General features: G+C 35.6%; 2 protein-coding genes, 1 long non-coding RNA gene and 1 pseudogene across 4 annotated transcripts; 3 read left to right on the top strand and 1 right to left on the bottom strand.

The window, feature by feature from the left end:
• Positions 1–6362: 6362 nt before the first annotated feature.
• On the bottom strand, positions 6363–9525 carry LOC140954924 (putative disease resistance protein RGA3). Its single transcript, XM_073406067.1, has one exon. The coding sequence runs from the start codon at positions 9410–9412 to the stop codon at positions 6539–6541; it is 2874 nt and encodes a 957-aa protein (XP_073262168.1). The 5' UTR covers positions 9413–9525; the 3' UTR covers positions 6363–6538.
• Positions 9526–12620: 3095 nt separating this feature from the next.
• LOC118054926 (exocyst complex component EXO70A1-like) lies at positions 12621–16449 on the top strand (annotated as a pseudogene).
• On the top strand, positions 15822–17088 carry LOC118054927 (uncharacterized). Its single transcript, XM_035066691.2, has 2 exons — positions 15822–16150; positions 16311–17088. The coding sequence occupies exons 1-2, from the start codon at positions 15822–15824 to the stop codon at positions 17086–17088; spliced, it is 1107 nt and encodes a 368-aa protein (XP_034922582.1).
• An 839-nt stretch (positions 17089–17927) lies between these two features.
• On the top strand, positions 17928–19515 carry LOC140954931 (uncharacterized). 2 transcript variants are annotated; one of them, XR_012168584.1, is made up of 3 exons: positions 17928–18015; positions 18369–18456; positions 18538–19515. It is a non-coding gene; the product is annotated as an uncharacterized lncRNA (long non-coding RNA). The 2 variants fall into 2 exon arrangements; XR_012168583.1 differs by having other exon boundaries at positions 17951–18015; positions 18335–18456.
• Positions 19516–21758: the final 2243 nt, after the last annotated feature.

Below are 21758 nucleotides of genomic sequence, written 5' to 3'. Positions count from 1 at the left end.
AATTTCTCAACAGTCAATGTCATATAAACATGTACGTCCATATAGAATATATTAATATGTCCAAATCTAAAAAGAAATCCAGACTAGTTAATTTATCTTCTTGATGGAAATAAATAATTTTTTTTATTAGTGTTCGGATCAATTTGTATATAAATTTTTAATTTAATAATTAATAGTTGAATTGGATAAAATTTAACAATCATGTTGTACATATTTTGTTCTATAAATGGTCAGTTTTTTATTATAATAGATTAATGTTCTGGATTTTTTTTAATTTTCTGAATTCCTTTCTAATTAGATTTGTAATATTAATTTAATTTAATTTTTATCAGTTAAGTCAGTTTAGCGTCCTGTTCAAAACAATTTGCTATTAATATTCAATTATTTACTTTTAGAGTTTATTAAACCATAATTCTCTCTATAATTTTAGGATTTCTTCTCTTTCGTTATATGGGAGATTATTGAGGTGATTAGGTACCTCGTATTACCATTTTATTCGTCAAAATATCGATTTTTTAAACCTCAATTGGTAAAAGATTATTGAAAGACAACAAATTATGTCTCGACACTTGGTGTGTCTTGTGTTTTCGCAGGCCGAGTGGAGATTTTCTTGAGAAGGAGAGGCTGTGAGGCTGAGATAGCCATGAACATTCTCCTCAAACTCCACCTTGAGATTTGATGGCCTTACCATTGTCAAATTTACACCGATTCATTTTTCTTTGCACTTTGAATCATCACTGTAGGTCTGTCAAAGAAACATTTTAATTTTATAATTTAAGTTGTTATGTAAGATTTTATGATATGATTTATATTATTCTCTAACATACTTTTTATAGATCACAAGATATGTTCAATATTCCAATGACCTTCTGAATAAAACTGAGCAAATTGCTTATAAAAAGTACTATTCTGCAGTTCACTGGTTTTAAGGCTGACATTAAGAGGGGGACATATAAAGCAATTAGTTGAATCCAAGAGCCAACACCTTCCTTGAAGCCTGGGGGTCCTGACATCCATCAATCAAATTATTTCATCAAGTCCAGGCTGTATCTACTATAAGAAAGGGAGATGAAAGATCCCGCAGTGCATTGCTGATATATATCAATAGTCTATCAAAATCTTATACTCAAACTTCCACATGTTGACAAGCTTGTAGCAAAGATTCCAGGCACTAATACAATGACAAGATCTCAGCATTAGGTGCTTTTCCGCCAACCTGATTCCTACTTTCTCTTATTGTAAGCGCTTTTCTGTTTAACTTTTAGGCCTTGGTTAGTAACTCTCTACATTTTATTGCAAGTGTCGTACAGTTAATTTGCTAGATTTGTGTACAATTCTTTGATTGAAGAGCAATTAGAGGTCTAGCAGGAATTAAATTGTTTACTTGTATTCTGAGAATTTATGGATGATAATTCTATGCAATTGCTGGTGTTAGAAGTTAACCTACAGCCTTGAGTTCACAGCAATAAGATGTTGGCTCATTTAGCTTGTCCTATTTTGAATTGTAAGAGAATTCTTTATTGTTTAAAGCCTTATTAGTATGATTCACGCTTTCATCCATCAATTACTCTATTAAACTGGAGAAGATGCTTTAGCTTTGGGTACTATTACTGTATATTTTGTTTACCATCTCAATTGGTTGACTTGGATGAGCACTGGTTGAGAGGGCATGCCTTTTAGGCTGATGTGTGAATTTTCATGAATGTCTCTCTGAAAGCTTTCATAGCATTGTACTTCTAGTGCTCTTTCTTCTTAGATATTCCTGATTCGTGACCTTATGATCCTCCTATCAAGTTGCTCCTACAAAGCTAGCCGCTTGTCCACAGATCCCTGCAGATTCTGTCTCCTCACTGGCCATGCTCTTCTAGATTCTCTACGAAGTCATGTTTCCTTCTCTTCTTATCCTCATGGCAGAACCAGTTACCTTCCCGAATAAAAAATCTCATTAAAATGTCTTGAATGATGTGCCTGAAGCCACAACTGTGCAATAAAAACAGAAGCTTCCTAAATCAGGGAAAGAATGAAAGCCAAGTTATGGTGGCCAGAAGACGGAATTTAACAATAGTCCATGAATGATGCATCATGCTGATTTTCTTTTCTCTTTCTTTTTCAAAAGGTACAAAGAAATCCAAGTTCATGGATTCCATTTGAAAATAATAAGGGAATAAGATCTGTAACTTGCATTTTGGACTGTACCTACATCAGTACATCACCAAGGATGATTCTCAAAAAGCGCGATGATTCCCCTTCTCAGAAAGTATTGGTTGGGTGCTTCTCATCCTCCCCCCCCCGGCTAACTTTGCCTGTCAAAATCGTTTTTTACTTTTATTTATTTATATATATTTTTATGAATCTATTACTTTTCACTTAAAAATATATCAAAAATATATTTTTTAATATTAGTATATCAAAAAATATAAAAATATCTAGTAAAACTGTTTGTCAACAACAATAAGCTAGACTAGGTAAGGAGATGTCTTGACCAAGTCTGAGGGGAGAGTCCCTTCAGGTTGGTTTTGTGGGAAGAAAAATAAAAACACTCATAAAGGAAACTCTTTTCTTTTTGTCATCCGGCTTCAAATTTCTCAATAGTGAATGCCATATACACATCTAATATTCAATTATTTACTTTTAGAGTTTATTAAACCATTATTCTCTCTATAATTTTAGGATTTCTTCTCTCTCGTTATATGGGAGATTATTGAGGTGATAAGGTACCTCGTATTACCATTTTATTCGTCAAAATATCGATTTTTTAAACCTCAATTGGTAAAAGATTATTGAAAGACAACAAATTATGTCTCGACAAAATGTATGTGACTCGGCCTCTTTCGATGTACAAAAGAAATCCCTCAGCTCTTTCGTCAGCTCCTCCTGAAGGTTCAAATTCTGGTATACACATCTTGTTGATTTTGCTGCTCCAAGATCGATTTTGTCAAATACCTGCCTTTCCCGCAGAACAAGAATCTAACAGTTAGCTACACCACAAGCACAGCTAATAATGGACAGACTATCAACAGTACTAACCTGGTTATCTTCATCCCTGTGCTTAATCAGCCACTGTCTTCCTGCTGCAATGCCCTTTGTTACAGAGAAAACAGGAAAAAGGCTATCAGGCTGTACTGGGCGAGGATCATATCTACCAAGTACTCCAGCAGCAGTATCGATAATTCCACTCTTCACCATTTCTTTCCTCACACAGCTGCCAAAGAGAGAACAGGACTAATTCAAATGGGTGAAAGTTTTTGTTTATACGCAGTATTACAAAGAGAAGGTTCTCGACAATTGAAACCATGGCAGACTTTACTAGAGCCCTTGGAAACTTTAAATAAGAGCTACCACCAATCAAAAGAGAAAAACATGACGAAAGTAGAACCGACGCGCGACTCAATGTCCCTAATAAATGAGGCTCTCCACATAACTTTGAGCTTCAAAGTAGATGTGAGATTTATTGTTTGGAACCCTACTCCAGCTTTGGTCAAGGGATCATCCAAATGCAAACATAATAGCATGTCATATGGTTCCAAAGAAGAACTCCCCTGAATAGGATTTTTTTCATCATTGAGAGTTCCTACAGGCACCGTATTTCTAGGAAGGATTCCTCTGAATATGAATAGCTCCGTCCAACTTTCATTCTTCTTTGTCCACATCTCAAACATCAAAATTCGACTCTTTATTCCACTCAAGCTCATTGCAAGCAATTCCTTGTAGATCACAAGGTATGTTCAATATTCCAATGACCTTCTGAATAAAACTGAGCAAATTGCTTATAAAAAGTACTATTCTGCAGTTCACTGGTTTTAAGGCTGACATTAAGAGGGGGACATATAAAGCAATTAGTTGAATCCAAGAGCCAACACCTTCCTTGAAGCCTGGGGTCCTGACATCCATCAATCAAATTATTTCATCAAGTCCAGGCTGTATCTACTATAAGAAAGGGAGATGGAAGATCCCTCAGTGCATTGCTGATATATATCAATAGTCTATCAAAATCTTATACTCAAACTTCCACATGTTGACAAGCTTGTAGCAAAGATTCCAGGCACTAATACAATGACAAGATCTCAGCATTAGGTGCTTTTCCGCTAACCTGATTCCTACTCTCTCTTATTGGAAGTGCTTTTCTGTTTGACTTTTGGCCTTGGTTAGTAACTCTCTACATTTTATTGCAAGTGTCATACAGTTATTTCTACAAAATAATGGTGCTTTTGGGATGTATTCAGGTTTGAGAAATCCACTTAAACTGATTAGGTATGTGACTCCAGTGATGGCAATTGCAACTGCTCTTGTTTTTCATTCTTGTCTGGCCGAGTTAAATTAAATAGAATCCAAGGACTTGGGCTTAGAACTACGGAAATCAACAATGGCAATCTTAAGAAGGGCATCATTAGCGGTGCCTTAAGCTGTGAGTGTCAGAGATCTGTCCTTAATAATTTCATTAACTCTTTGGTGTTCAATGAGGCACCGCTAATGAACACTAGGCTTAGTGTATCCTTGTTTTGGAATTAAGTATCAACATCTTCAAGCATTTGTAACTAGCTAGCCAGATTGCTTAGTGCTTGTTAATGAAGCTGCGGAAATCAAAATCGATTGATTGTTGCAGAAATTCATATCAAGCCGCAATTGATGGTAGAAGTCAATGAAAGTATTGAGTAACTCTGGTGTATATACAACGTTGATTGAAAGGCTCAAAATATGTTTATGTTTTAAGAGATGGGGATGGAGGAAATCTAAAAGACTCTGATGGCAGGCTCTTACGGCTCTTTTGCTGTCCACTGGGCTTAATGCAATCACACGATGGTAGAAAATAGAACTCTTACGGAGTCTGATCCTCTTAATGTCAACAATTGGCTCTTAAGAAGCAGCATCTACTTCTCAAGGTAAGGGTGTTTTTGTTTTCTGTAAAATTATTTTTGAAAAATTATTTTTTAAATTTTTTTATGTTTGTTTGACATTAAAAAAATTGATCAATAAAAAAAACTTTTCAGTCAACAAAAAACACTTTTGAAAGTTGATTATATCAAATTTGTCTGGGTTTCCAAGAAATTGTTTTCCTTTTATTTTGGATAGAAAACATTTTTCGGAAGTTGTGAAAAATTTAGAAATGTCATATTATTTGTTGATTATATCAAATTTGGTCCTTAAACTTTTGATTACTATATATATTTTGCTTTGAATATTTATTTTTCAATTTCATCTCTTAGAATTTAATTTTTATATTAACTTTGGTCATGATTTTTATTTTGCTTTTCCCTTATCATTTTTTAATTGAAATTTTTTATTTATGAAATTTGGTCCTCATTCTTTTTATTGTTACTTATTTTATTTGAAATAATTTATGAAATGTTAATTATTATTATTTTAATTTTTTCATCTTTCAATTATTTTTATTTTTCAGATTTGATTTTTGTTATTTTGATTATTATTTATTTTATTTAAAATAATTTATGAAATTATATATTTTTTAATTTCAATATTATTCAACCTTTTAATTTGTAAGATTTTATTCCTTATTATTTTAATAAACTTGAAAAAAAATAAAATATTAATAAGTTATTTTCCAGCTCATTTTTCATGACATAACCAAACACTAAAAAGTGTTTTCCAACTTATTTTTCATTACACTACCAAACATCGAAAAATAATCTATTTTCTTGAAATTTACTTTTCAAATACAAACTATTTTCCAACAAATAAATGAGATAAATAAAGTTCTTATTGTAGAGAAAGTAGGGTAAAAAACAAAAATAGTAGAACAGGAGACAAGGGAAAGGAGACGATAATTTTACGTGGAAAACCCTCTCAAAATGAGGGGAAAAACCACGGGATAATCACGAAAGCACTATTATTAATTTAAATGCTAAGGTAACAATCTTGTTTTAATGTACAGATAATATTCAAACTATTATAAGAAACAGAGAGAGGGCAACAACAATAAGTAGAATAAAAAGAAGCAAAGTCAGAAACAATATAGTTAATTAATTAATTAAAGGATATATACACATCTCCTCCTCCTCCGATGGATTTGAGCGCTGAGAATATTTCCTTTCCCCATTTTGTTGGGCGTCTGCATGGCAACACGAAAGATGATTATATGGTTGAAACTGATGGATCATACTCTTAATTCATCGATCAAAGCTATTGTTCTTTTATTAAAATTAATTATACAGTTCAACCGCATGTTCTTATTAGATGAAGATATTGTCTACTTAATAGATATATACTAATATAGGCAAAACCAATAAGAACACCCAAAATAAACAAACAAACAAATAAATAAATAAAAGAGGAAGTTAGTTTCTAATTACATATATAGAAGTTACCTGCAACCATTTATCTATTGTTGTTGTTCTCGTATTAAACCTTGCCAATAATTAGGAAGACTGCCAATTAAAAGGAGAAATTACGTTGAAGATCAATTTCCTAAAATTATACATAAAAGTGCAACCCTTTTCTATTAATAAATAAATAGATAAAAAAGAATGTGATGTCAGATTTAATTATAAAACAACACTTTACCTCATCTAATTTGTGGGTATTAAAGAATAACTGTGATGTTTGGGGTATGAGAGGCGTTGGGCCAGCCCTTTCCTCCTGCTTTGAATTGTGCTCCTATAATTGGGCTGTGTAAAATTACCAGTTTCTCAAGGGTTGTTGACTGGAGCACGTAATCGGGAAGTGCTTTCACTTTTGGACAATCTATAATTTTCAAGGAACGAAGAGACAGCATTATGGTTGAAATGGAGATGTTTGTTTTATCTTTATTTCCTCCTTCTCCTCCTTCCCACTCTTCCCACTTTTCCATATCAAAAAAGGAAAGACTTTTCAACTTGGGGAACACAATAATAGTATTTGATGATGATGATGATGATGTCATTTCTCCAATACTAAGGTCATTATCAACTCCCAATCCCAAGAATTCACGCCCTACCCTCCCCACGCATCCCATCCCATATAGACTCAATTCTTCAAGAGATGGCAACTTCCCCAAAGGAGGCAGATTCTCAATCTTAATCCACTCCCAGAGTGTAACAACCCTTAGTCTATTAATCCATCCAGGAAACACCCGAAGGAGGATAACTCCTTGGTAATAACGTATTGTCAATGAATAAATGTTTGGAGGTGGTTCTAAGGCTTCAAGGACTTCATCATCGTTAATTTTCTCCCTGTTTGTTCTAGATCCAAACCATAAACCTAACCCAGTGAGGTGTTTCTTACTCTTAAGTTCTGCTTTCTTAACCTCATCTGGATTTTTCACATCTCCCAACCAACTTATCGTAAGAGATCCCTGAAGGTAGTTCAAGTTTCTCAAATCCCCAATATTAGACTCTTTATCACTACCACTCACATGGAAGTCATCTAATTCCCGAAGAGAACTTAACCCCTCAACTCCTCTCATCTTCACAAACTGCAAGTTAAGAACACTGAGATGTCTTAATTTGACTAGTCTTCCTATGTTATCAGGTAGCCTTTCAAGTTTCTTACAACGCGAGACATCTAAAGTTAGCATATTATACAATTCACACATCTCTTCAGGTAACTCCTTGATCTTATTCCAAGACAAGTCAACATGCCTTAGGTGTATCAACTTTCCTATGTTAGATGGGACTTCTTCTATTCCACATCTTGACAACTTCAATGTTTTTAGACAACTCAAATTAGTGATTAAGTTAGGTAGTGCTGCATTCATCAATGAAAAATGATGACCATCAACAATCAGGCTGCGAAGCTTTTTGAAACTATGAATGGTCGCAGGTAATTGGTTGGTTTCATCATTTCTAAACACTACCATGGAGTGTCGGGCATCTCTAGAAAAAGAGTCTATCTTCGACTCTGTTGGACCATCAATATCTACATTAAAACATTCATTTTTTGTCAAGTTTTGTGCAAAATCATGCACCATGTCATGCATCTTACATGCATAAATGCTGCCATCATCCTCATCTTTCTCAAAATCTTGAAAGAAAGAGCGAGCAGCTAAAGCTTCGAAGCACTCACGACCCATTAATTCCATCTCTTTATTCCGTGTTTCCCGAAGGAAACCTTGTGCCATCCACAGTTTGATCAAAGTGTCCCTCTCAAATGTGAAGTCTTTTGGAAAGACTGCACAATATAAGAAACACGGTCTCATTTCAGAGGGCAAGTCATGGTAGCTCAACCATAAAGGAGCCAAAAGATTGCTTTCAGCTTCTTTAATCTCCCAAACATGGCTATTCAAGACACTTTCCCAATCTTCTATTCTACTTTTAAAGCGCAAAAGACTTCCTAGACACTTTACAGCAAGAGGCAAACCTTTACACTTAGCTGCAATTTTTCTACCAATATCTTCTAAATTTCCTCTCTCTCCACTGTTTTCATCAAAAAATGCTAGATGACTGAATAGTGACCAACATTCATCTGTAGAGAGAAGTCCTAATTCTAAAATGTCAGTACTCGATGAGGAGCCCATGCAATTTGCAACATTCCTCTTACGTGTGGTCACCAGAATACTACTTCCAGGCAAACAACCACACTTGAGGGAGTTTCTCAGTTGCTCCCACTTTATGGAATCTTCATTCCACACATCATCTAGGACAAGCAAGAATTTCTTTCCCGTAATCAATGGTTGTATGTTTTCTAGTAAAGCCTGCAATTCGATTAAATCTGAGGCAGAACCTTTAAGAGCTTCAAGGATTGCCTTGGCAATCTTTGTCTCATCAAAGGGATCTGATACACAGACCCATATTCTCTTATCAAAATGGTTCTCCACCTCATGATCATTATAAACTAGTTGAGCAAGGGTTGTCTTTCCTATCCCTCCCATCCCTACTAGAGAGATTGTACGGAGGGCTGGTCCTTGACTACTCTCACTCAACAACATTTTCTTCACCCTGCCTTTATCCGTTTCTCTACCTTTCACTTCTGCTACATCTATAAAAGAAACAGTTTTTCGATGATCATGCTGTTTAATTACAACTTCAGATGATTTGAAGTGGAACTTATTTTTCTCAATCACAATGCCATCTATTCTTTCATTCAATTCTTTAATCTTAAGAGCAATATCACGACGCAAACCAACTTCTCTAAAACGAAAGCAAGAGAAGATCATGAAAGAGCATACCTTCCTTGTATTCTTGCGAGGATGCTCATTTACCTTGCTTTGCGATTTTGCAATTGCAGTACCCCACTCATCCAGAATATCATCCATGTCGTAAGATACGTCTTTGAGCTGATCTAACCAATGTTTGACCAACTGATCCTTCAACTGTCTTTCCTCTGCATCGGCAAACACAGCTTGGATGGCCTGGAAATTGCTGGTAAGCTTTTTAACCTCGTTCTCGACACCAACAACGAGCCTCACTTCTCGTTGCACTTCCTGAATAATGATTGAGCTCAGCTGCTCCAAGACTACAGAAACAAGAGCATCAGCCATGTTATTCAGAACTAAGGAATGGTTAAGAGAGGATAAAATTGAAATAAAAGGAATTTAAATACGGGAATGTGCAATATAAGGAGTAATTGATTGGTTGAGAAAAGAGGAGAAATGGAAAGGGGATGCAAAGGGGAGATTATGATTTGATGGTGCTTCATATGATCTATTACTTGATGTATATATAGTGCATTGGAAAAGGCCATGGAATCTCATAATTTCATGTACTGAAGCAAAAGAGCTTTGCTTTCATGATGGGTTTTGGGATACTTGTCTTCCCTGAGAAATGCCCTTTATTCTTTCCTTTCGAGTTCTCAGAAGAAATATTCCAATATTTACAAGAGCAAGCTAATCCATTCAATTTACTCCATAGATCTTTCTTCTTTTTACTTTGGATGGGAATTCTTTTCCCCCTTATAGTCATTAATTAAAATTGCTTATGGAAGGTATCTGTCACGACCCAAATCCCGGATCCATGACTGGCACATAGGCAAGGTTCCCCTCCAAGGTTTCATACCTATGCGAACCCAAACTTACATACAAACTTATCCTTCAAAACTCAATCAGAGTTGTTCAACGCAGTAGTAACAACAAAACTAATTTTATAACATAATTCAATTGTCTTAATACAAGAGTTCATATATATTCATAGTTTTGGAGCACTAACTTGACAAAAAGGAATGTACAAATTACAGCCAAAAAGCAGGTTCGGAAGATTCAACAAAAGTGACCTGCTATCAAGCTATAAGCCTGAAAAGGATAAATAATGAGAGGGTGAGTTCAACAACTTAGTGAGTAGATAACGTTCAATATACACACACGAGGTAATACAGTAATGAGAAATATATATACAAGAATGGCTCTAGGTTCTTATAGAAAGGTTTCTCAAATAGGCCATAACAAGAAGATTATATGGTAAAGTTCGTCAGAAAATCAAAATGCAATGAGCATGAGGCTCCGTACTGTGGGATGATCAATCCACACAGGTTAGTGACTCCCTTGACCAACTAGGGTTCATATACGATGTGCACAAAGACTAACACTACCCTGTTAGCATGGGTATTCTGACTGACATACCATAGGTTCATAATCATAATCTAACAAACATATTCATATCTTAAAGCTCAACTCATGACATCAATCAAATGAGGAGCTATCAATTCAGAAGTCAATTCAAAATATATGTTGGTTCATATCAAGAATTCAGATTCAATAATTGATCATGCTTTATCATAGCAAGGATAATAATCAACATATATATTATCAAGAAGCATGATTCAATTCATATTAACAAATCAAATACTTATACTATTTTTCATGCATATGGAAAATTATCCACTCGCCTGACTCAAAAGCAAACAACACCTACAAGCTGAAACCGAAGGAAATCCTACTAACGTCCTGCCGGTAGAATATCAGGATTATCTGAATACAAAGGAGACATATTCAAAAACGACTCAAAAGAAAATTTAACCTATTTAATACACTTAACTAAGGGTGTATATCGTAACCCTATATGTTTTTGAACTAACTAGTCAATTTTCTCAAAAACCCAAAATCTAACGGTTTTTCCGAAATCTAATCCATAATAAAAACAACTAATAAAATTGGTGATAATTCACTAAATAACCCTTAATTATTCATCAAAATAATCTAAAAAAAAGCTAGTATTTCAGCTAGGGACTAATCTGGAATTTTTCCATATTTTTTTAAGGAAAAATTATAATTTTCATCTAATGAAGGACCAAACTAAAATTTGTCATAAATCCATGAATATACTGAAATTCTGACCTTAATTCATCCTTAATTCTATCCAGGATGTATCATTATGCTCCAGGGACCATTATGGAATTTTACCAAATTTTTAGGGTCAAATTGGAGGACCAAATTGAAAGTGTTAAATTCTTTTATCTATACAGTAATTCTGCCCATAATTCATATGTTATTCTGTTCAGAATCTCGGAATATGCTCCAGGGACCAATTTGTAATTTTTCCAAAGTTCGGGGACTAAACTGTAATTTTCGCAAATTGAGGGACCAAATTGAATTTTCATCATCTTCAACCTCCAGTCCAGAATTTTAACAGAAACCCCACTGTTCTCCCCTGATTTTTAACTCAAAATTCACCATTCAAACAAAACTATAACTCAAAATCATCACAATCTTCCATAATCAACTAAATCATCAATTAATCACAACAATCAACCCCTAACATTCAATTTAATTCATCAATTTAAACCAAAACACAAATTCTCAAAACCCTAACATTCATCAAAACTGAAACTAAAGCTTAATTAACATATTATACACATTAAACAACCTAAATCTTACCTTTAAACTTATTTCCTCCCAATCTCTTCCTTTTTCCCTTATTTTCCCTTCTTTTCTCTTCTTCTTCTTTCTCCCTTCTCTCTCCTGCCGATTCTCTCTCAAATTTTCAGATCTCTCCTTTTTTTTTTCTATTTATATTTATTATGTTTATCTAATTACCACACTACCCCTCATTCATTTATATCCACACTTTAAGCCTCCAAGGGCTTTATTGTATTTTCCAACTCATTTATTTCAAAACATTACAGTATCAAGAACAATGGCCACCTTAATCCATTCAATTTATACATTATTTCAGGACATATAGCAGTTTAAGCAAGAATCTTGTGCAAGTGCAACAACCAAGTAAACTAAGAGAAGGGGAACACGGATGGAATCTGATGCAAATGCAAACATCTCCAGCCTACAGTTTGTTCTAAGATTTCTGAAACAACGTATCATTTACTAGAATTTCTTTCTTTGAATGTGAACTTGTTCCGCCAACTTTTTGTAAAACCCTTGGTGTTGATCAAATTCACTCCCATTTTATTATCATTACTTCTATTTGATCTGATTGATCTCTTGCATGACAAAGATGGCATGTTTTCTTACATTATTGTTGGTCTGTCTGTGCACGGTTAAGATTAAGGGTTAAGATTTTTAAGTCCTTCAGTGCTTTTTACGTCATGATGCCAACTACTACTAACTAACCATATTCTCTCTAATGCCAGCACCTTCCTTGAAGCCTGGAGGGTCATGGCAATGATAGCCATCCTTGGATATAGAAAATGGTGTGCCGGAATTTTTTTTTGTAATAGTGACCTTTACATGATGCAACCGACAGGTCGTTTTGACAGAGAATAAAACTACAGGAAGTGGGATAGCGACCAGCGAGTTAAGCGAAAGTACAGAGAAGCCTTTTGCCTTGCTGTCTTCTCTCCACCGTGGCATTAGTCATTACTAGACCTTGCAAAAGAGAGACCTGTAAAGATCCCCCCCCACTCCCTTAAGATTCAGGGTTTTCTTTAAAATCTCTCTTGCTCATCAGATTCTCTGACTCACCGGGTCCGCTCTATCAAGCTTGCCAAAGCTTTAAAAAACCAAGCAAATCTCATCAAGCGAGTTTCTTGCACTCTTACATTCTGTTGTCTACCTTAAAAGACCAAACTTCCCTAAGGTTTGTTAGTTACTTGTGATGTTAGATTTGTTAGTCTTTAGTTTCGTCTGAAACTGGTGAAGTTTGGTTAAAGATTGTAGACATGAAGATTTGTTGTTACATGAATCCTGGTTAATAATAATTAATTACCTAAAGAACCCAAAATCATTAGATAAAAAACGATCAAATCTTGATTGCTAATTTTAGCTTTTTCCGGCAAAAGTTCAGAACTTTGATTTAATATAAGGCTTTTTCAGCTTAATTTGTGTGGAACCCAGAAGTTAAGATCTTTGATTTTTTAGGGGTTTGCTGTGTAAGTAGAGAGTTTAGGACTGTAATGGCTGAGCTAGGGAGGAGTGATGTTGATGGTAATGATATGATTGAGAATTTGATAGCTGCAAGGAAGTCATTGAAGCTAAGTTTAGAGAAGTCGAAAGCTTTAGGGTTTTCTCTTGAGAAGGCTGGGCCAAGATTAGATGAGATTAACCGAAGACTGCCTTCTCTAGAGGCGGCAGTGCCCCCCATTCGTGCAGACAAGGAAGCACTTATTGCTGCTGGGGGTCATTTTAACCATACCATTGGCCCTGCGGCCGCGGTTCTTAAGGTTTTTGATGCAGTTCACGGACTGGAGAAGTCGTTATCGGATCCAAGGAACAATCTTCCTGGGTATTTGTCAGTGTTAAAGCGACTTGAGCAGGCTTTGAGGTTTCTGGGGGATAATTGTGGATTAGCAGTCCAGTGGTTGGATGATATATTGGAGTATTTGGAGGATAATGTTATGGCAGATGAGCAGCATCTTTTGAATTTGAAGAAGTCGTTGAAGGGTCTTAGGGAATCGCAAAGTGATGATGAACGAGCTCGTCTTGATGGCGGGCTTTTAAATGCTGCGTTGGATGAATTGGAAGGTGAGTTTCGGCGGCTTTTGACAGAACATAGAGTGCCACTGCCAATGTCATCATCTCCGGATCTTGGTGAACAGGCAGTCATTGCACCATCACTATTACCTGTGTCTGTTATGCACAAGTTGCAAGCCATTCTTGGGAGGTTGAGAACTAATAATAGACTTGAAAAGTGCATATCAATATATGTTGAAGTTCGTAGTTTGAATGTTAGAGCTAGTCTGCAGGCGCTGGATTTGGATTACCTTGAGATCTCAATAGCTGAATTCAATGATGTGCAGAGCATAGAAGGGTATATAGCTCAGTGGGGCAAGCATTTGGAGTTTGCAGTGAAGCACCTGTTCGAAGCAGATTACAAGCTTTGCAACGATGTTTTTGAGAGGATTGGCTTGGATGTTTGGATGGGATCCTTTTCCAAAATAGCTGCCCAGACTGGCATTCTTGCGTTTCTTCAATTTGGGAAGACTGTTACAGAAAGTAAGAAAGATCCAATCAAGCTTCTGAAATTGTTGGATGTATTTGCGACACTGAACAAATTAAGGCTGGATTTTAACAAGCTTTTTGGCGGAGCAGCCTGTATTGAAATCCAAAATCTCACGCGGGATCTCATTAAGAGGGTGACTGATGGAGTTGCAGAGGCAGATTCCACCTCCCCCAGATGGGAACGTCCCTATACTGGTGAGCATCATTACTGATTACTGTAATAAGCTGCTTGGGGATAATTATAAGCCTATCCTGAACCAGTTCTGCTCATTCATCGAAGTTGGAAGCACGAGAAGTTTCAGGAGAGGATTCTTGTTAGTGAGGTTTTGAACATAGTTAAAGCCATTGAGCTCAATCTGGAGACATGGACAAAGGCTTATGAAGATTCTATCCTATCTAACCTTTTTGCCATGAACAATCACTATCATTTATACAAGCATTTGAAGGGAACAAAGGTCGGGGATCTCTCAGGGGATTCTTGGTTTAGAGAACATGAACAGTACAAAGACTATTATGCTGCAATATTCTTGCGAGATAGTTGGGGGAAGCTTCCAGGTCATTTAAGTTGTGAAGGCCTGATTCTGTTCTCAGGTGGGCGTGCCACTGCCCGTAATCTTGTCAAGAAAAGGCTGAAAAATTTCAACGAAGCTTTCATGAAATGTACAAGAGGCAGTCCAGCTGGGTTGTGCCAGATAGAGATCTCAGGGATAAGATATGCCAGCAGATTGTGCAGGCAGTTGTACCTGTTTATCGGAGCTATATGCAGAGCTAGGGGCCCTTGGTAGAGCTAGATGGAAGTTCCAGTCAATATGCAAAATACTCGGTGCAGACTTTGGAGCAAATGTTGAGCTCACTATTTCTGCCAAAGCCAGGAAGATATGCAAGTTTCAAGGGCAGACAACTGAGTGCCAAATTCAACAATGGTGTTGCAGATCTTCGCCGTACAACCTCTGCGGTGGTGTGATTTTCCTGCTATTATTGCTTTATGTTGGTTAAGCTGAAAGGTACCCGATCCAAACATCATCCCTCCTTTGATCAGCAGTCAGCTCTTGAACTGTACATATCTGTATGTTTGGTGGCTTGGAACTATTTTGGAAAATTTAATTTTAGTAGAGCAACCTCTTTTATCAGACCATTGTCTGAATTTTCCCAGTGAGATCGAAATTCAGAAGCTGTTTAAATGCAAAGCAAACGGAGTGCTATATCTAGTGCCTGGTAGGTTCTGCAATCTCGAGCAAGTCCTGGACACTAGGATGAAAGGGAAGATGGGCCTTTTTAAAAGCGTAGATAATACTTTGAGGTATAGATTGTCATTTTACTTTCATTTTCACTCTCATTTATTCAAATAGTATTTGCTAGATTTGTGTACAAATCTTTGATTGAAGAGCAATTAGAGGTCTAGCAGGAATTAAATTGTTTACTTGTATTCTGAGAAGGGCATAAATGTTTGTGTGGAGAATTTATGGATGATAGTTCTATGCAATTGCTGGTGTTAGAAGTTAACTTGCAGCCTTGAGTTCACAATAAATATGATCAGCAATAAGATGTGACCAGGCCTCTTTCTATGTACAAAAGAAATCCCTCAGCTCTTTCGTCAGCTCCTCCTGAAGGTTCAAATTCTGGTATATTGATAATACAAGATGAAGAAGTTGATCTTACTTGTTGTTTTTGCTGCTCCAAGATCGATTTTGTCAAAGACCTGCCTTTCCCGCAGAACAAGAATCTAACAGTTAGCTACACCACAAGCACAGCTAATAATGGACCGACGACAGGCACAGGTAATAATGGACAGACTATTAACAGTACTAACCAAGTTATCTTCATCCCCGTGCTAAATCAGCCACTGTCTTCCAACCGATACTATGTGATCGAGCGTCAAGGGAAGCATAAAGGGTATGTTTAATAATCACAAGTCGCAGTTTCCATTTATTTGTTTTTCATATTATGTGATCGTGAAGCTTTAGAAAATCAAAATCCTTTATGTTCGGCTTCTTTACATAATCGACATGATTTTTCTAACTGCATCTGTGCATTAAACTTGGCCTTAATTCAGGGAAGCACACACAAATGCTAAAGAGGAAGACGAAACAACGGGCTGTTTTGGCTTCTGTAGACATAATCCGGATAAGGAACCGCAGTCTTTCAACCCCAAGGACGTGTACGAGCAATTTGAGATTTGCAAGAGTAAAAGGTTTGGTTACGTTTCAAAATCGGTGGCTCCAGATGGCATCCCTCCATATTTCTTAAGGAGAAAAGGCTGGACAGTGTCAACCTCAACTGCACGTGATTTTGAATTGAAGGAAGCAGCAGGCCTTGACAGAAATCTCCGAGCCCGCCTTCCAGATTTCCACTTGCCATTATCACAAAGAAGTTCTGCAGCTGTTGTTGTAGGAAACTGGTATTGTCCTTTCATGTTTATCAAAGAAGGAAAACTGAAGGACCAGATGAGTATTTCAAGGTACTATGAAATGACACTGGAACAAAGATGGGAACAAATTTTCGCAAGTGAATATAATTCTAGTGAGGGCAACTCTGTCGTTGTGGATGCTGTTGTTCAAAGAGAAACGGTTGCTGTTGCAGGTAGAGAAGTTGCACCTGACAAAAGGAATGCAGTTGATGGGGTGATGTGGTTTAGGAGCTCCGGCGATGTTGGAGGAGAAGCAAGTGTGGGCTTGAGTTTAGAAATTGTGGGGGGGATGAAGTGGGAGCAAGAAAGAGCTGGATGGCTTGGTGGCGGCGGGAGTGATCTTACGGTGAAGAGAGTGGAGGAGTTCGGAGGGGTTGGTGGCTGGAAGAAATTTGGATGTTATGTGTTGGTTGAGAGGTGTTGAGGAGAATGGATGGAAGCTTGGTGCTGACTTACGACTTCAAGCACACTCATCAAGTTAGGAGCAAATGGGAATGAGATTGATACTCTTTGATTCTTTTTAATATTTAAATGTAATAGATATTCATAAGAAAGAGAGGAAACAAATATTTTCTCCTTGAAATTGTCTTCTTTTTTTTACAATAAAATTATTTCTTTATTAGCATCATGATTCATGGAATAAAAAGTAAAAAGAAAAAAAAATATTCGCAGAAACTATAATGACTTGAATAAAAAAGTGTGTGTCTATATATATATAAGAAATAAAAAGATCTAAATTTTATATTTACATATTTCTTTTTTTTTTGACAAAAACATGTTTTTTTTTTATGAGAAACATTGTTTTTTTAAGTAAAATTTTATTATGATTTTAATTAAAAAATATAAAAGAATAAAATCGATCATTTTTATTTGGCTAACAATAAATTAAAAAGAATATATAAAAAAAACTAACAATAAAAAAAATAAAAAAGATATTTTTATTCTCATTCAATATCAATAAACATTCTTTTTTAATTTCACATGTCTGACTACCATGTAATTATCAGTGTTTTCAAACCCGGACCGGCCCGGCGGGTCGACCCAGGACTCGGCTGACCCGGGCATGGGACCGGTCCGGGTGGAGGCCAAAACCCGCTTGGAAATTGGTCCGGCCAGACCTGATTGACGTGGAGGGTCGACCCGGGACCCGGTCCACCCGGGCAGACCCGGGTAAGACCCGATCATTTTTTTTTATTTTCCCTGTCATTAAACGACGACGTTTAATGAGAACTGAAGACTAAAATGATTTTGAAGAAGAACGAAGCACTTAACAATAGATTACTCTGTATTTGTAGAAGAACGAAGAACTGAAGAAGAACGAAGCAATTAACCATTGATCTCAGCGAAAAAGGTTTGAATCTCCTTCTTTAACTCTCTGTTTTATTTATTCTTGGCCGTTTTCTCATTTTTGGCATCAATTTCAGTTGCAATTATTCTTACAATAACGCCCCTCTCCCCCCAAGTCTCTCTCTCTCCCCCTCTCGCTCTTGTCTTTCTTCTATGCATTAGCAGATAGCAAAAGCTAAGCTCTTTAATTTTTCCTCTTTCAACACTATTTGATGCGACTGTTGCCAGAGATTTATTAGTTGTGAAGTCAACATGAGTCGTTTTTCTTCTCTTTCTTTACCCTTTGCCAATTTCTTCATTTCACGTCTTCCACACTGCTTTAGATTCTGAATTCTGGCTTCCTTATACGTCAACCAGCCGTTTCTTTCCTTTGCGGCCTCATTTTAAGGATTTCTAATAGTCTGGAGGTTACCGAGACTGGATTCTACCTCTTTGTTTGTTTCAGGTACCCATCTCTAAATTTGAACTCTTCCTTTAAGCCGGTCATTTTAGCTCTTTGTGATTTTATTTTAATTATATAATACAGAATGGCCAGATAGTGAAGTAATATTGATCTTCCTACCCCAAAGTTCTGTTCAAGTTCTGAAGTTGCCCGTTGTAAATGGCAACTGTGTAACAAAGCCCTTAAGCGGGTGTGACGTTTCCCGTGATATTATTGCCATTGCCTGTTAGTCTCCATGTAGAGGACCGATCATCATCACCAAACATCTTGGTCTCTGCTTCTGTTTGGTAGAATGATTTTGTCTATTGTTTTTGTTCTTACAACCAAACGTGTTTCTATAAAAAAAATATATATATAATTCAGAATGGGTTTTTTGCTGGTTTGGTTTGGTCTCTATCTGTTGCTTGCAATGAAGAAAAATTTACTGGAAGAAGACACAAACACTGCAATAGTAACTTTTGAATAGTAAAGTCTTAGGGACACATGTGGAATAAAGTGGTTTTGACAGCTTTTGCCAAGAAAAAAAATACTTGTGAGAAAGTTTTAGGCATGCCCTTCTCCTACAATAATTGTCGCAATTAGATGCTGTCACACTGGCCTGTAACCAGCTTGTTTAAAGTTTTAGGAATAAAATGGTTTTTTTGATTCTGTGAAGTGATGGACTTATGGTTTGTTTGATTCTGTGATGACTTATGCTGTTAACAACGGTTTGATGTAGGATTGTAGGATTGGCAACTAGAAACTTGGCAAAATATATAGGGTGAGGTGTAATCAGTTATTGCTCTCTCTCTGTGTAAGTTAAGTTGAAATTTGAGAATGAGTTATTTGAATGATTGACAAGTTTTCTCTTCATTGGACCAGATTTTTTGCTTGAACTTTCTAAAGCCATGATAGTCTAATATGAAATTTAATTGTCAATTTCCCGTGGTAGTGCTGCCAGCATTGTGAATCAATGCTTGCAGTTCTATGTTCAAAAACTTGATGTGTTAATTCCACATAAGTGAATGTGTTGTTGTTTTAAATATTTTAGAATTTATGTTGTTGGATGTTTTGTTTTAAATATTAGTTATGTGTTTTTTTTATATAGTTTTTTTGGGTTGACCCGGGTTAGTCCGGGTCAACCCATCTGACCCGTGACCCGATCACTTGACTGGGTTAATGACCGGGTCGAGTTTCAAAACTATGCTAATATTAACACAAAAGTCATATTCTTCTTTAAAATAGTAATATAATTGAATAATTGATTAAATATTATTTTAATAAATTATTTTCAAAGGATTTTTTTATTAAAAAATAATAACATCTAACCAAAAAAAAAAAAAAAGCTAGACGCGCATGCGCCTCGCAAACCAGGTCCATGCCATTTTTTTGAATCCATAGGTGAACTAAATTTTTTTAATATATATATTTTCTAGTTAATTTTCCGATAAATTTTGATATAATAAATAGCAAATCCAGATCGAAAGCACCCTTAGCAAAACATGATTGACGATACAGTCAATTCAAAGAATAATAATAAAAAAAAGAACAAAAAATTAGGCAGACCATGAGTTCCATTATTTACAAACTTTATAATAATATCTTAAAGCATATTTAGAAATGTTGTTATTGATATTTTTAAAATATTTTTCATTTAGAGGTATATTAAATTTTTTTTATTATTTTTAAAAAATTATTTTTGACATCAGTATATCAAAATAATTTAAAAAACATAAAAAAAATATTAATTTGAAGTAAAGAAAAAAATAAAATATTTTAAATTTTTTAAAAAACACTTTTAAAATAAAAAATAAATAAAATAAACCCCATCGTGGAATAATCCAAAAATAAGGCCTTAATTGCTAATGCATGCATCCAAATCGGAATATGATGTTTCGAAGAACAAACTTTCGAGTTGAGTGACAAAGTGGGTTCTATATCATGGCCAAAGCTAAGTGGTTTCATGTATACTAAAAAGCCAATCAGGAAATTAGTGATAAACTATTATGATTATCTAATTTTTTTATTTGCCGGGATAACAAATAAGATATGAATTTAATGAAATCCAATCAAAATATGTATAAATTTATATTATTTTGTGTTTAATTTTTATTAATTAAAATAAAATTGATGAGATTTAAACAACTTAACTAATAAAATTTTTATACCATGTCAAAAAATATATTCAACCCAATTAATTAACTTGTGAGATGATATTCTAAAAATGATTTTATATATTTTTTTAATACAAATCATGCATACTTATTGCTATCTTTAAAAGCGACTATATGAGAAAAAAAATTTCTTTATGAAATCTAATATTACTTAATAAATATGAAAATAATAACATGGAAAAGAAAATGAATATCAATTACTTCAAAAAAAAAAAAAAAAAACTGTATACTTAACTTTACATCACTTGTTCGTAACTTGGATTGTGAATTGGACGTGTAGGCCACCTTCATTCTTGTCACAAATCCAAAAGAAGCAAGCAGAAGCCCAAATCACACTCCATCATTCAGCTTCTGCTCCGCCCTTGATCGAGGCCCATGCCAAGTATACAGTTTCCTTGTGCTCGTCGAACCTCCATCTATTGAATTGAAACAACAAATCCGGTAGCCATGGGAGTCTCGATTCGACCTTCCAGCTTTGCTCTGTGTATGGCTTCACTTTCTACACTATCATCAAAAGATTTAAACACTTTCTCCTTTCCTTTATAAACACGCAGATTGATGCAAAGATGACAGATCTAAGATCTCATCGAAAAGGGATCTAGATTTGGTGTGCGAGAATCTTTGGCTCGTTGTAGGAAATTGCTTCTGTTCGTAGTTGGATTACAAATTGCTGTGACATCAGCAAGTATTTTCATAAACAGAGAGGCACAGAGGTTGACTTGTGTGGGTGCTGGGTTTCCACACTAATCAAAAGTCAATAGAGAAGCCAATTTGGACTTTCTATCGACTAAAACAAATCAATTCTCGTCAAGTTCATCCTATAACTTAGCATGTGGATGGTGTTTTTCTTGTAGAAAGTGCTGCACTTCCTTGGGGCAGAAAAACCTGGGCTCCTAGCTGTTTACAAGTTTTTTCCATGTACTCGCCAAAAGTCAAGCATTCACCTTAAAATGTCAAAACCAAGACAATTTTGAGTTCCCAATTTTGTCTCTTTATTGTTTCTTGAAAGGTTGAGATTTGTGTGAAGAACAATGATGATCATCACGATAATGTCAATGGTAATGGAACGTGTCGCCTGCTTTGCCGTGAGCAGACATGGCTGCGTTTTGGTTTTTGTCAAGGGAAAAATGGGGATGGCGTTGGATTTGTAAT

The sequence above is a fragment of the Populus alba genome, chromosome 18 (assembly GCF_005239225.2).
Source record: "Populus alba chromosome 18, ASM523922v2, whole genome shotgun sequence".
NCBI classification, from domain to species: domain Eukaryota; kingdom Viridiplantae; phylum Streptophyta; class Magnoliopsida; order Malpighiales; family Salicaceae; genus Populus; species Populus alba.
Note: the sequence above shows the minus strand (reverse complement) of the source record. Positions and strands in the feature narration are given on the sequence as shown.